The sequence below is a fragment of the Parasteatoda tepidariorum genome, chromosome 4 (assembly GCF_043381705.1).
Source record: "Parasteatoda tepidariorum isolate YZ-2023 chromosome 4, CAS_Ptep_4.0, whole genome shotgun sequence".
In the NCBI taxonomy this organism is placed as follows: Eukaryota; Metazoa; Arthropoda; class Arachnida; order Araneae; family Theridiidae; genus Parasteatoda; species Parasteatoda tepidariorum.
Window position 1 is genome coordinate 6418661 of NC_092207.1, and position 16245 is coordinate 6434905.

The window sequence follows — 16245 nt, forward strand, 5'->3', positions numbered from 1 at the left end:
TTATATATTTTCTAACTTTTATATATGTCACTGTTAAAGGGTTAAAGATAATAACCTTAATATTGATTCAGAAAACATCTAATTAAAAAAAAAAAAATACAAGTTTTGGTATAGCTTTCTCACAAAGATTATGTGCTACACTTAGAGCAATAACATATAAGTTTTTGTATATATGCATATATATATTGTTATTATTATAAGCTATTGTTTGCAATTTTTAAAAAATATACACATAGTTGCACAACAGTTATGGCTCTTTTAAATAGTATATAAAGGACTAAGTCTGCAATGAAATTAATCACTGCTTTGAAAGGAGAGAATGATTAAATATATTTTTATAGCTTATGTAATGCAAATAAAAAGCAACAGTACACTAAACATATACTTTCATCTACTTCAAAAAAAAAAATCGACAACCAAAATAATGATTTAATAAAAAATTTACAGATTTAAAAAAAAAAAAAAAAAAAAAAAAACTTTAACTAGTATTTGAAACAAAAGTAGTAATAAAATTAAAATAAACACTACTTGAAATTAATTAATCAATTTTTGATAAAATTGAAATATAAAGAAAGTTGATTTTAGTTATTCAGTTTAAATAGTTAACTTTAAACCTAATGGAAAGCTACAGGAAGGATTGATTAATTATGACTCAACTAATGTTTTCTAACATGTATTCGATGGTTCTCAATTTCAATGGTTTGAAGGCCTGATCTTAAACATGCTAATTAATAAGAGCAAACAGATTTTAAGTTAAGAAATCAGCCACAAAAACATACTTTCCCAAAACAATTAAACATTTTTTTTATTTTATTGATTTTGATTCTTGACTTTCAAAAATAGGAGGCAGTTACAATCTGGAATATAGTTTGGTCAGGAGAAGTTGAAAGTTAGAAAATTTTACTGTCATTTTAACATTTTGCTTATTTCCAAATATTTCAAGTTAATCAAAAACAATTTGCACACAATGTATAAAATTTATTTATCTAAAAAATTAATTTCTCCATTCGAATAATAATTTTTAATATTTATTTGTCATTTTTTATTATTTTATTCAATAATATAATATTCAAAAAACTTTTGAATTGAAAGGTAAACAAAATAAAATCCATCAAATAGTTATTGAGATATAAAATTTTAAAAATATGACTTTCTTAAAATTTGATAATTCAGAAATTACGTAAACAATTTTACACAAATTTTGTATTTTGAAATTTAAAATTACATTTCTTGAAATAAAATGAAAATTAGTATACCTCACTATGGAATTTTTTACTACTATTATTAAATGAAATAATAAATAATTATTAAAAATTATTTTGTGCATGGAATTATATTTAGAGAAAGAATTTTATAACTGTGTGCAAAATTTTTTGACGTGCCTAAAAATTTGTAAAAAGTAAAATTAATATTAAAAAATCCAAACTTTTAATCATTCTCTAGCCAAAACTATTGTAACCATATTTTCTAGATCACGTCTACCCATAGTTTAGAATCAAAAATCTTAATCCCTTAAAACATATGCATGTTTATTCAGAGGAAATACAATATTGCACCTGATTTTGTAACTTAAAATATCGTCTGTTCTAACTAAAGAGCATATTTGAGTTTTGATCCTCGAACCATTGAGTCTCAACAAGTGAAAATCTGGTCATAAGGATTAAAAGTTATTCTACTTTATATGACAATATTATTTGCGCAGCTTTGAAAGAGAAAATACTTACTACATTCTGACCAACTGCAGTATATAAAGTTACATCCATCAGGACTGAAAATAGAGAGAAAAAGTAGAAATATATAGACAGTAGAACAAATAAAAAAAATCATATACGGATATAAGATAACATAAGACTCAATCAAGACATATTATATAATCTCCCATTTTTTAAAAATAAAATTAGGAAAACTCTACTCTTACAAAAAATTGTTGATCTTCAGTCATAAATAACTACGAAATGATTCTCAACACTTTAAAATTATAATCTTGTTTTGAGCAAAACACATCATTCAATATTCTTCATTCAATATTCATACACAACACACTAGATTTAAATTGGAGATTGTAATATCGGGTCATTGAATTACATTTTGAAATTTTTACCCTTTTTATATGCTTTCTCAATATAAAGCCTAAATTCATTTGAAATAAAATTTGTAAAATATGTGATAATCTATTATAACCCTTAAGTGAACAGGGAGGTAGAACAGATTTTGAACTGCATTTTTCTCTGGATTAAAAAACCAAATTTTCAGGAGAACTAAATACAGTAATGGTGTATAAGCATGATAGTTCAAATTTTCACACTTTAAATGTTCATATTTGCAAGGAATTGCAAATTTTCTCATTTGAGCGGCTGTCAGAGAGGTTAACTACGATATTCCATAAGGAGGGGGGGGTTGTAAATTTACGAGACAAAAATTAAAGGGAGATATTAGGCTTGGAATGAAACTATTTAAAATAATTTTTTTTTAAAAATGAACTAAACTAAGTAAATAATCATCTCTTAATTAACAACTGAAATCCTACATTACTGATTTAATATGTTTTCGGTCAATTATTTCAATTCGGTCAAGATTTAAAACCTACTCAAGTTTTTAGTTTCATAAACTGTTTAAAAGTATTCAGGAGAACAAGTAATACCTGACAGCAGTGTCGAGAATACTCCAACCAACATCTCTGGCTTCAACTGTTCTTTTCAGATTGAAAAGTCCCTTGCTTGTGTCGTATAAGCGAATGATATAGTCTGTATAAACAAAAATTAGATTAAACTTCAAACCGACTTCATAAACAATTTTCTTATTCATTAGAAAACTTATTTTAATGATGGAAATTAGATAAAAGTGAGTATATATTTAGTAACTTTCAAAGATGAATTAAAAAGGAACACATTTAGATAGGCGTACAAATCCCCATTTACAATACAATACAAGAAATATAATGCCTAGCAAAGATCTTTAACAGAACTATAACAAAAGGTTCCTTGCTTATGTTAATGCTATTTGCGCAAATTTTTTTTATTTAATTCTTTTTTAGCTAGCAAGCAGTTAAAGCGTAAAGAACAAAATGATATTTAAAAAATATGAGGAATTGAAAAGACTAAGCCAGAACATGATATTATATTACAAACAGTGCTGAAATATGTGCAACATACTACCTAATATTTAAAAACCAAATTATTTTCTTATTTAATTCTTTTTAAATAAATAAAAATTCTTTATTTTTGAAATTATGTGAAGCTCCAAAGTAAAGATAAAAAAAATCTTAAGTTTTAATATAAATATACATTATCAAATTACAAATTTGGAAAAAAGGGGCACACAGGGTGTAACAGCAAACTACTTTCCATTAGACACTTGAAAATAATATGTAGTTTAGTTTACATGCATATTCCAAGCTAGAATCAAAGTTAATTTGTTAGAGATAATTAAAAAAAGAGTTAGTTTGAAAGTTATACTCCAAAAAGTATTAAAAGAACATATTTTTTAAAAATTGAAAGTCTTAATATACCTTTAGTTATTTTTCTAATTTTTATACAATCCATTTTTTAACACCTAAAATATCGTTTTTTTTGTTTGTTTTTTTTTTAAAAAAAGATATAAAGATCTAATCAAACGATTTCTGCTCAGTAATGCCTCACCCACAAAACATAATTTTTCCTTAGAATAGCATTACAGAAACTTGTTAAGCAAAAAATGCTCATTTTTAGTAACCAAGATTAATTTATAAAGGAGCTCTCTATTTCATATTTGACAGCACCTTTTATTAATTATTGGAAATTATTAATAATTAAGACCTTTTATTAATAATTAAGATTTAATAAGTAGTGATTATTGTTCACAAATAAAAACAAAATAAGGAAGTTTGATGGTGAATAAGCATTTTTCATAATCAAAAACATCATAGTATTTATAAAAGAGGTGAAATTTGTGAGCTTTAATTATTAATTATTGGAATAGTTGAGTACATAGTGGAAAATGCTAAGCAAGCATAATGAAAAAGTCATCTTTGAACTTACAGCATATATTTAACATCCAATCAAAAACATTTGCATAATGAGGATGAAAGAAAACGCAACAAATACACTTACAACAAATACATAAATTTATCTTTAAATTATTTTTAAATGTTTGAAACAAACTTGAAAATAAAGAAAGAAAAATTCCAAGAAAAAAAAAAACATTTGCATAATGAGGATGAAAGAAAATGCAACAAATGCACTTACAATAAATACATAAATTTATCTTTAAATTATTTTTAAATGCTTGAAACAAACTTGAAAATAAAGAAATAAAAATTCCTAGGAAAAAAAACATTTGCATAATGAGGATGAAAGAAAACACAACAAATGCACTTACAATAGATACATAAATTTATCTTTAAATTATTTTTAAAGGTTTGAAACAAACTTGAAAATAAAGAAATAAAAAATCCAGGGAAAAAAACCACCCTTTCTTTAGAGCTTAAAAACTTAAACTTCTCCTTCTGAGTCAATTAAGTCTTTCTTCCTCTTTCAGTGGTTTTTTGAACTTGTGATTTTCGACTAGCCGTTCTTTTTATTCGAACCTAGTTCCTTAACACTAAAAATACCATAACCGGTCAAATGACTTTAAGAACTTATGCATCGAAAATGTGCTTATCATCTTACCGTTTTTTCACATTTGACTTCATGACATTTTCTTACAATTATATACAGTTAATATGCCATTATTATTTTTTCTTCATATTTTATTTGTTTCCAATAATACTTGTCGTATACCTATTTCTACTACAACCAGGAGAACAATTTATTGCTCTATCGGATCAGAAATGACAATGTAATGCGTGTTCAACATATTGCATTCAATGAGTTGCACATTTCTGCAAAGACTGTTGCATAGTTAGTTCAATCTGAATAACTGTGAATTCAAATTTCAAGAAAGTGCCTAAAATTTCAGATTGGCATTTTTTGTATCAGAAAAAGTGACAAAATGTTTTGGTAAGTAGCTTGCTCATATTTTATTTTGATAGCTTTACTTCATTTCTAACTACCTGTTAGTTTTTACCCAGAAAAATGCCGAAACAATCGAGACAGCACAAATTCTTAGAAGAAATAATATTAATTATGAGAATAATTATAAGAATTACAGAAATAATAATAATGAGAAGAAGTATGTTTGCGGAAAATGTACAATGGAAACCCCCTGCACATGTAAAAAATGCGTTGAGAAATGAATTAAAAATTCTTATTCTTTAGGATACATAAAAATTGGTTTCATTATTATTAATTTTTTAGTTTATTTCCTTCCTAACATCCATATTTCATGCATTCAACCAAGAAGTATGAAGTTGACCGGTTATGTTAGAANAAAAAACAGCAATGAATCAACTAGTGGCATCCATTCATCGAATTCTATCATAGCTATAATTCTGGTGGGGGAGTACTGTAGCGTATCTACCACTACAAAATTACAACTACAATTCACTAGTATATAAGACATGTTAACTCGACTCTATGTCGGGGTACCTTTTCATAGATGACGGTTGACATGGTCTATAACTACTCTCCCCACAGAATTATAGAAATAATAATAACTAGAAGAAATATGTTAGCGGAAAATGTACAATGGAAACACCCTTTATATGTAAAAAATGTGTTGAGCAATGAATTAAAAATTCTTATTCTTCGTATTTGAAACACATAAAAATTGGCAATTTACAACTTTGTTTAATTATAATAAAGTTCTTTTTAGTTTTGTTTTACTTTTTTTTTAGTTTATTTCCATCCTAACATCCATATTTCATACATTCAATCAAGAAATATAGAGTTCGGTCATTTGATCGATATTGATAGAAAAAGGTATATATGATGTGTTGGTATGTTTAGTGTTAAATTCTTAGTCTGGTAGTAATAATAATTGCTAACAAATATAAACAGCAAAATAAAGTAGTTTGATGGTGAATAAGCATTCTTCATAAACAAAAACATCCTAGCATTTATAAAAAAGGTGAAATTAATGAGATATAATTCGTAGTGATAATTGTTGACAAATAAAAACAGCAAAAGAAGGAAATTTGATGGTGAATAAGAATTTCTTGAAAACAAAAACATCCTGCTATTTTTTAAAAAATAAAATACCAATAAGATTTACCTTGAGCAGCCGATATAAATATATCTCCCTGTCGAGCAAATGTACCGCAAAATACTTTTCCTTCATAACGATCTAAAACATTCATTTTGTTAGGCAGGACTCTATAAAAATAAAGTTCAAAGTCAGTTCAGGTTACATCTTTTTTTTAATTTTTTAAGAATATATATATACTAATAAAATTTAAAAACCAATATAAAACAAGACGCTCAATTTAAATTTGAAGAAAGTATGACCTTGGTTAGATAATATTATTATATCACTTAATTATAGTACTGATATCTTTTAATTATCTATTTGATATAAAATTGATATTCTTAAAATAAATAAGAAAAAAAGAGAAAAGAAAAATTTTTGGTCTTATTGAAAAACGACTTCCAATGATTTATGTCATTTTCCGATCGTTTTTCATCCATTTCAGCATATTTTTTTCCAATCTCCATGCAATTACAACACACAGATTTTGAATTTAGAGTAATCTTTTCTGACACTCTGAGTCCACAAAGATTCTATCGCATATCCTCGTTGCTCATTGATCATTTGTTCACTGGTTATTTATCAATTTTCTGACAATATCACAAGATTTTGTTTCTAATTCCGACATTTTTAATAAGATCTCAATATGTTAAAATAATTTCAAATTTGAGTTAACACTTTTTAGCATGCTCTAATTATTCTATCATGCATATTATTCTATTGTTCATTCACTCCGTTATTATAATTTTTTCTTTCTTTTGCAGTTATCAGTTATTTTTTCAGTTTAGTTATTATTTTTTACAGTTGCGTTTGTAGTTTATTATAATTTTTTTGGTCTTTTTAATGTTGATGCTTTTAATTTTAGAATAGAAGTTTTAGAATATTGAAGTATCACTTTCAATCATTTGGTTCGTAATAGTTCCTTCATAAATCTATGTCGGCTTCTGATCGTTATTCTTTTGTTATTTTTAGTCTTTTTTACTACTTCCACGTTATTTTTCGAATTTTGATATTATTAATATGATATTATTAGAAGATGCGTTGAATTTCAGTTATTACTTCTTAAAGCGCTTGAAAAAAAATTGTGACTTTGTGTAAGATATTATGACACTTTTGACTTTCACAATTTTTGTGGTAAGTATATGCCCTAGTGCAGGGGTGGCGAACCTTTATACACCAACGTGCCATTTTTTCTAAAAAATTGTTTAATGAAATCACAGACGTGCCGTCAAATAATTTTGACTTCATGATTATTGGGAAAATAATAATACTAAATAGTATCAACTCAAATCTCTTTATTTACACTGAAAAGAAAATACATTTTGCAATGTCTCAGTTATACGCGTAATTCAACTTAAAGTAGCATCAGTGGGACTTCTGTTGTTGTAGATTAAATGACAAATAACTTATATTAGGTTGTAAGATATTAGTTTAAGCAGAACTATTGATTTTTTTGCTAGTTATTTATTGTTAGCTTGTTTTTTATGGTTATTAATTGTTCTTTTAGCATTAATTGTTAATTTTTTATTAATAATTGTTATTATTTTGTTTGTTTTTTGTGAATTTTACTTTAATTGTTACATATGCTTCATAGTGTGCGACATTTGTGTAATAACAATTCATAGTGCAATAACAATTGTGATCGGTGGCGTGCCCAAAATATTGTGTTGCGTGCCATAAATGGCACACGTGTCATTGGTTCGCCATCCCTGCCCTAGTGTATATATAGGAAGCCGTAGGATTTCACATCAGGCATCTGAATATGCATGTTTAATCGCAGTATAAATTACACAAACCAACTTATATCAAAACTTCTATTAGTTTAAGTAATATACCCGAATTCTGGAAATTTTGGAAATCCAGACCTTCCGAACCCCTGAGCAGTCTGTATATATATAATATGTCACACTGCATAGATAATATGCCGCACTGTATATATATATATATAATATGCAATTACCTCTGGTATATTTGACACTGATCACCACGAGAAAACTGTTGCCTTCCATTCATACCAGTTTCTCTCTTAAAAAAAATAGAAATGGTTGAATAAATGTCTAATAAACACCTTGTTAAACATAAATTCATTTCTATTAAGAATATCAATTAGAGTAATTTATTCATGATTGAAATAACACTTTCTAAAAACAAATTTTTACGTTTACAAATGTTTAATAATAACAAAAGGAAAAAAAGTCTCTCTATTAATATAAAATGACATAGAATAACAGCAGTTCCTTCTTCTTTTAATAAAAATTAAAAAACAAAAAAAACAAAAAAATCCTCGAATTCTGGGTAAATATAGGCAATGTATATTAAAAAAATACTTTTATCAAATTTAATTATAATTTTAAATCATTGATTGATTTTTAAATATCTTCATATCTATCTGTCTCACCTATTAGAAAAAAACTTATGAAACATTTAAAGAAAAAAAGTTTGAGATATGGGCATCATTGGCAGGGGTGATGGGGGGGTTTATGTCTCCCTTAATAATTAGAAAACTCTATAAGCCCCCTCAATATTTCAGATAAAGAAAATGTTCAAGAATCATCATTGATTTAAAATCGTAAGAATTTTTTTTAAAAAAAAGATAAAAAAATACTTTTTACAGATATTTAGCAGACATCAGAAATTTTTTTTCTCATGCAACTTCAATGACCTAGAGTGATTGTTTTAATTTCGTTTACCTCAAAAATCAAACCACTGCAATGACAAATGTTTGAGAGGCTCTGATGATAACCAGCACATTGAAATTTATATTGTTGCAGTTGTGATTGGACTTTTTTGAAGCATTTCTTTTTTTTTTTAAATTTATTTTCCATTACTTTTTTAAAGAATGCAAAAATTAGTAGAAAAGTGAGAAAAGAAAAGAGTATACCATAATTAATTAAGAAGCAGAAAAAACATAAAATTGTACTTACTAATTTCAACATGGACGGCACAGAATTCATGCCCATTGTGGAAGATTCCCGGTCATTCAAAGCTCCAGAGTTTAACAGAATCGTTTGCCTTATGTCACTTCCCTGTGGAAAAAAATATTATTATAAAATAGCAATAAAAGAGGGTAAATAAAAGTAATTCTAGTTAATAATCATATAAAGTGTTCACTACCTTGAGGCATGAAGTATCTGGATGATTGTCAACTGTAAAAAAAGAAAGGCAAAGAGACATTAGCATAGCATTTTCACTCAAAAGAACAAAAATAGGGAACAAGTTTGTTCTACAGATTATCCTATCTGTAGAATATGATAACTTTCTCTCTTATCAAGAGTATTTTACACATAACAAATCATACTGTAATAAAAAAAAAACCTCACATTAGCTTGAGGTTGAAAACAACAGATGAAGTGCTCCAAAAAAATTTTTTAATATAAAGAAAATAAATACTTATGTAATTGACACAAAATTAAACTCTAGTAACTTCTGCAGATGATTTAAAGATTTTATGAATAATTACACAACATTAACATTTGCAGACTTTTATGCTGTAAGTAATACACAATGCATTAAAATTGAATTCGCTTTCCCAACTTTTAGATTTTCAAATGAGTTTATCAATTTATCAGCTTTAATATATATATGTAGTAGTGAGGTGAGCTTGTGTGGACATTTTTTTACAAATTTGTCAAAAAACCTCACTAAATATAATTTTTAACTCATGGAGTTTTACTACATTTCTGTTTATAGTTGGACTTAAAATGTTTAGTTTTTCCTCTTTTTTTTAAAAAAAAAAGATTTTTATCCACACACTAACCGACACAGAGGATAAGCTATAGGGCTAGTCAAAAATGTTCTTATAATGGAAATAACTTTTAGCGCAGATACTGTTAAATGCATGTTTTTATAGATTTTTAAATTTAGATAAAATTTTTAAGACCAAAATTCTACAATAGCAAAATTTTTTTTGAATATATGGGGAAAAACATATAGAAACTTACCAGTCATAAACAATTTTTATTTGAAGTGAAAATTTTTGAAAATATTTTCCTACTTTACTAAATTTTTGTGTTAATTTTTTAATATAATTTTTAAATTTCACAAATTATGTCTAAATTTTCACAAAATAAATACCTCTCAAAAAAACCTAGACAGACTCCTGCTTATATTTGTTTTGCTCTCACAACCTGTTGGAATTCAAAAATTACAAAAAAAACTCCTATGAATGGTAAAATTACATGCAAATTTAAACACAAATCACAATAATAAATCTTCTTAGAATATTAAGCCTGTTCATGCATTACCTCGTAAGGATAAAATAAAAGGATGGAAGTTTTCTAAATTTCTTCCAGTTTTAGGAATTTTGTTATTGTTTACATTCAGTCAACCATCCATATAGAGTGACAAAGTGACAGGAGGGTAAGGTGAAGTGTAACACTTAATGATAAAGGGGAAGAGAAGGATCAAAAATATATTAAAAGTTTGATATCTTTAATGAGCGGTACTTATGATTTATAAATTATAGTATTTGATAACTTAGGAAAAACATTAGTTAATTGTTAAAAAGCAACAAAATATTAATGTACAATAATAACACCATTTCATTTACTATTTAAATAAACATACCTACTATTTGTGTACAAATATCTATGTATATTTCAGTTGAACTGCAGTTTAACACAACTCTTAATGACAATGTTCTTTTTTAAATAAAATTTCAATTTATAATTATTTTCTTAAAATTATCTATTAATTTCTTAATTAACAAGAAGCAAAATATTATTCATTCATATCAGCAAATCAGATAAGAAAAAATTTCCTTCCTAATTAAAATATTATTCATTCATTTTGTTTAGTTGTTTCGATTTGCAAAAATTTTCATATAAATATTTTTTTCTTTATCTAATTCAAAATATGAATCATTTATTTTGTTCAGTTATTTCGATTTGGAACATTAAATTTCTTTCGGGGAGAGCCTGCTAAAATGTGCCAAATTGGCAGCTTCCAAAATAGTACCAAGGGTTAGGTTAAACAGCATTTTTACCGATATTTCAAGCAAGCAATAAAATTTCTGGGTGATGATATATTTTTAAAATTGCGAAGCAATTTTTCAATAAACTTTGTGAAAGCGAACCTACTTTTTGGAGGAGCCCGAGGTGAAGTGTAATACTCATCATCTGAACCATCATTATATAATTGAGGAGAAGCAGCTGCTATTATGCGTACCTGTCCACTAAAATGCAAAACATTTTAAATTAGATGTCATTTGGTTAATTATAAGAAAATGAATACTAAAGATAAATAAAAGTAAATGTGATTTTACCATCATAAATCTGGTAATAATAAATAAATATAGTTAGGTAGGTACTTTATTTAATTCACACTAGAGATGCAAAATTGGCTATTGGCAGTAGTCTGGGAAACATCCCTAAGGATGATCCGAAGACACGCCATCACAATTTTGATCCTCTGCAGAGGGGATGGTTCCCCTGCTTTAGTAGCCCGACTGAAACCGCGTACCCTCAGCCCCTACACAGACTGATCAAAGTGGTCACCCACTTACTTACTGACTGCAGGTAGTGACGCTTGACATTGGTGTTCTATTAAGAACCGTGTCTTTACGATCAGTTCACTGCGGGACAAAGTAAATAAATATGGAATGAAAAATTAAGTGTTTAAAACCTTTCTTTACTTCTTTATTGACAATATTAAAAAGGAAATTTGATAGAAACATTATGCCATAAAATAGCAAACAAAGTTATTTGCTCCTAATTTAAATAAAGTCTAACTTATTTATACAAAGTTCTTATTTAATGAGAATGAAGGAATATTGTAGCATAGCTTGTTTTTAATGAACATTTTCCAGTTTTAGCAAGCAATATTTTTGTGATTCATAAAATTATACTGCTCCAACTCCCTTTTTGAAGTACTTTTTGATGATTTTGGGGTTGATGAATTTAAATGACATTTTTCTGGTAATTAGATAGTTAAAAACAAATTAACTAATTTCTTTTGTACTGTAAAGAAAGAAAAAACAAACTAAGTAGGCATAATATTCATAATTTAGGAAGTGTGTATGAACTTTCATAATTTTTTTCACTAGCAAACGTTGCAGCTTTATAAGTGAGCTTGACTATACTATACTTTCTGGTGTAAAAGCATCATTGGCAGGGNGCATAATATTCATAATTTAGGAAGTGTGTATGAACTTTCATAATTTTTTTCACTAGCAAACGTTGCAGCTTTATAAGTGAGCTTGACTATACTATGCTTACTGGTGTAAAAGTATCACCTTATATTTTTCTTTTTACCACAAAATTATGTTTCCTTTATTTTCCTAATTACACTTATAAGAGAAATATATTTTTGTTTGTATGAAGAGAAAAACAAATAGAAAAAACAATGTAAATAAAAACAAGTTATATTTAATGTTATTTCTGAAACTGAACAAATGTGCTTTCATTTTTCTAGAGATAGTTGATTCACCCATACAAAAGGTAACTTAGTTTGATTCTCATTAAAAAAAAATTAGCATATAAAAATCATTAAAATGTATGCTAAGTACTGATGTCTATTAACTTAGACAATCATTAATATAAATATGGACTTAAAATGGAGCTTGTTAACTCATGTTCAAAAATAGGATACTTATTTGGTCAAAAGAAAGAGCACCTGTAATAGCTAATACCGTCTTACAAGAATCTACAACAGGAGTAAAAAGAACTTTTTTTTTCTTTGCAAAGGACTCACGGATAATCCAAAGTTAAGATAATAATGTTTTTTTTACTGTGATGATTTTTTACAAAATGCAAAGAAGGAAATAATTTGTGCATTCCCCTCATCAAAATGTGAGAGTATCACCCATAATATTAGGAAAAAAAATACATGCTCAACTAAAAAAACTATAGGATTTTTTTCGTAAACACAGCGCTTTTGTATCTTAAATGAGTAACATATACGTTTGTCGCAGATAAAGCTCGAAAAAATTCTGCTGCAGGGCTGGTAATTTATAGGTTTAATGCATAAATCACCAGAAGGAGAAAGTGAAAACTGCTACCAAAATCGTCCAGCTTGCGCTGCTCTTCAGGATTGAAGGAAGATTTGTTTAAAAAAGCGTAACTATCCCTTCCTCTAGTGATATCCAAACAAGTATAGCAACTGGCTACAATAAATAGTATTTCATCCAACCTTTTTATTAGATTGCTAAGGAAAGACAAAACTACTGTGGAAACAAATAAGGACAAATGCGCTACCAGTTAAAATAAAGGAGGCCAAATAGAAAATCTGAATAGGTTTGAAAAGATACATGTCCTTGAAAAATATTCTTACCTCTCTTGATCATGCAATATTAACAGGGATATTATTTCTATAAAATATTACCAGGGGTCTTTCCAGGGCAGATTTTCTACCCTTTAGCAGTACCTTCACAATTTCAACTTTTAGAAAAACAGTTTCACAAAATGCGTTTAAAAGATTCTAAGATTCTCTCCCCCTCCCCCTTCTGAAAATTTTGTTTTAGTATCCTCATAAGAAACGATTAGTCCCAGGTTAATTAAGCATATACAAAATGGCAGCACGTGCTTGGTCAGATAGTGTGGTGTGGTAAGTCTAACCGGTCACTTACGCCATATTATAGCGAGCTTTTTTATGGAGAGATTTTTTTTTTTTAATTAAAAAACGAGGCTCTCCGTCGTAAACTTTACAGGAAGTTGAAATTTGAACAATATTTGAACATTGTTCTAAATTTACTCTAACAGATATTTATTTTTCTTATAAAACAATTTTTTCTCTGTGAAACTTTTTTCTACATGACCCTGTCGGAAATGTTTTCATAATGAAAATAACTTTTAGTGCAAGTACTGTTAAATGCATGTTTTCTTTTTTTTTTTAATTCAAGTTAAAATTTAACAATGGACAATGATTTTCATGGATCTTTAAATTTGGATACAATTTTAGGCCCAAAAATATACTATAGCAAAATTATATTTGAATATATGGGGAAAAATATATAAAAATTTACCAGTCATAAATTATATTTATTTGTAGTGACAATTTTTGAAACTACCTTTTTACTTTACTAAATTTTTGTATTGATTTTTTAATGTAATTTTTAATTTTCACAAATTATATCTAATTTTTCACAAATAGGTAACTCTTATAAAAGCCTAGACCAGTGATTCTCAACCACTGTGCCGCGGCCCTTTTGTGTGCCGCCAAATTCTTAAAATGTGCCGCCAAATATTAGAAATGATACAATAAAAATTATAATGCTTTTTTTATGATGAGTAAAGTTTAAATTAAAGAAAAATTTATATATATATATATATATACATATATACTTCTTGTAATTTTTCCACGCTTTAACCACGTGAACATCTTTGTCTTGTCTCTGACAATAATAAAATAAGATGGAAGTGTTTAAATTATATATGACACACAATTTTAAAAAATGTCATAAGAGCTAATCACTAAAGTAAGCTGTGCAATTAATAAACAGATTAACAAAGGATAACTTACAAAAATTAAGCTAACAATTAATAATTAGCAGAAGAACTAGTTAACAAGAAATCACAAAAAAATAGCAGTTAATACAAAAAAAACTAACAGTTAATTACTATAGAAAGCAAGCTAACAATTAATAACTAGCAAAAAATAAATAACTGTTACTAACTAATAAAAAATTGGTTGAAAGAAATAATTAATTCCTTAATAAATTTGCTTTTGTAGTACATATTATTTCAGTTCACATTCAAAATTATTATCACAAACTATTTAACACAGTATAAAATAGGTAATTAAACAACTTTTAATCTATTTTTTTTCATTGTGTGCCGTCAAATTTCGAAATCGTTAAAAGTGTGCCGCAACAAAAAAAAGGTTGAGAATCACTGGCCTAGACAGAACCCTGATTAAAATTTTCTTTTGCTACCATTGACATAAAAATGACCCCAAGACTCAATAAACTAAAATATCAGCTGGACTAATGAAAATTCCTTTGTTCCTAATTAAAAACCAATTGCCAAAATTTATTCACTTTTTATTTCTATCTTTCCCTCAAACTTAATATTGCAGTTACAAATACATTAGGAACAGTAATTGGTCCTTGCAAAATATGTCTCATAAAATACTCCAGAGCTATTTCTTCTCAACAATTATCTCAAACTTTAAGAAATTTAACATATCACATTTGTTCAATGTAGTATCGGAAGTTAAGAAACTGTGAGTTTCGTCTGCTTTTTTTGTTAAGTTTTTAATAAGTCATTTTTATTACATTTTTAGCTGGTAATTTTTTATTTTGTTGTTCGTATTAAGTATTCTTCATTGAGTTATATTTGTTGATTTGGTATGGTTTTACCAACCATGTCTTCATGTTAGCCAAAAAATATCTTTCTTTATCAATTAAAGAGATGAATTAAGCTAAAAATTAGACATTAACACTTCAGTATCTAAGCTATGTTTCTTTTTACTCTTAATATGCTTGTTTAATTTAGAATATGTGTCTTTTTTCTCCTACGTAGGATGTAAATGCATAACAAATCCGTTTCAAATAAATAAAACAGTTAACCGAGGTCTACATTTCGCTCGAGCCCTATAAGTACCTGTATTCGTTAGCGAGGAGGACACTAAGAACAGTAAGGGACCACATAAACAAGAAGAAAAAAAACTTTAAAATGCATTGATAAAAATAGGATTTTTATCATAACTAATAAAAGCTATAAAGCGTCTAATAAATAACAAAACTTTATAATAATTGAAAAAAAAAAAAAAAACAGGGGCTCCCAACTCCAATATTACATGTGAATATATATTACAAAAAATCAAATTTTATGTAAATTCATGTACACTACACATCCCCAATCTTTTAATTTTAATATCAAAAGCTAAAGTAAAAGTAACCTTCGAATTAAAAAGCGCAATATCGTTGCAATATCTCGATCACGATCATTACTGTCAGTATCTGAGGCAAAATCACTATCAGTTCTGTCAGTCATTGTCCTTGCATGAAATAAACTAGATCCCATAAATTTTACATTTTTTGATCACTTTATAATTCCTTTGACAAAAAAACGCCGTGGGAGAAAATACTTTTAAGAAAATGATCCCTTATGAAACAAAATATATATTGAATATTATGTAAATTCTAGAGATTGATAACTACAACAACACAACAGTTTAATAAGCATTAACCTTAGCAGAACTAAC

The 16245-nt window shown here is 27.1% G+C and overlaps 1 protein-coding gene across 1 annotated transcript in view; it reads right to left on the bottom strand.

Moving 5' to 3' along the window:
* LOC107450367 (DDB1- and CUL4-associated factor 11) overlaps window positions 1-16242 on the bottom strand; it is a 34058-nt gene extending 17816 nt beyond the window's left edge. Inside the window, exons 1-8 of the mRNA XM_071179382.1 lie at window positions 15940-16242; window positions 11181-11275; window positions 9217-9248; window positions 9027-9128; window positions 8063-8127; window positions 6130-6230; window positions 2642-2744; window positions 1725-1768 (exon numbers count right to left, since the gene is read on the bottom strand). Of these exons, the coding sequence (XP_071035483.1) occupies window positions 1725-1768; window positions 2642-2744; window positions 6130-6230; window positions 8063-8127; window positions 9027-9128; window positions 9217-9248; window positions 11181-11275; window positions 15940-16064 (667 nt within the window). The 5' untranslated portion in view covers window positions 16065-16242. The remainder of the gene's footprint in view (window positions 1-1724; window positions 1769-2641; window positions 2745-6129; window positions 6231-8062; window positions 8128-9026; window positions 9129-9216; window positions 9249-11180; window positions 11276-15939) is intronic.
* Between the last annotated feature and the right edge of the window lie 3 nt (window positions 16243-16245).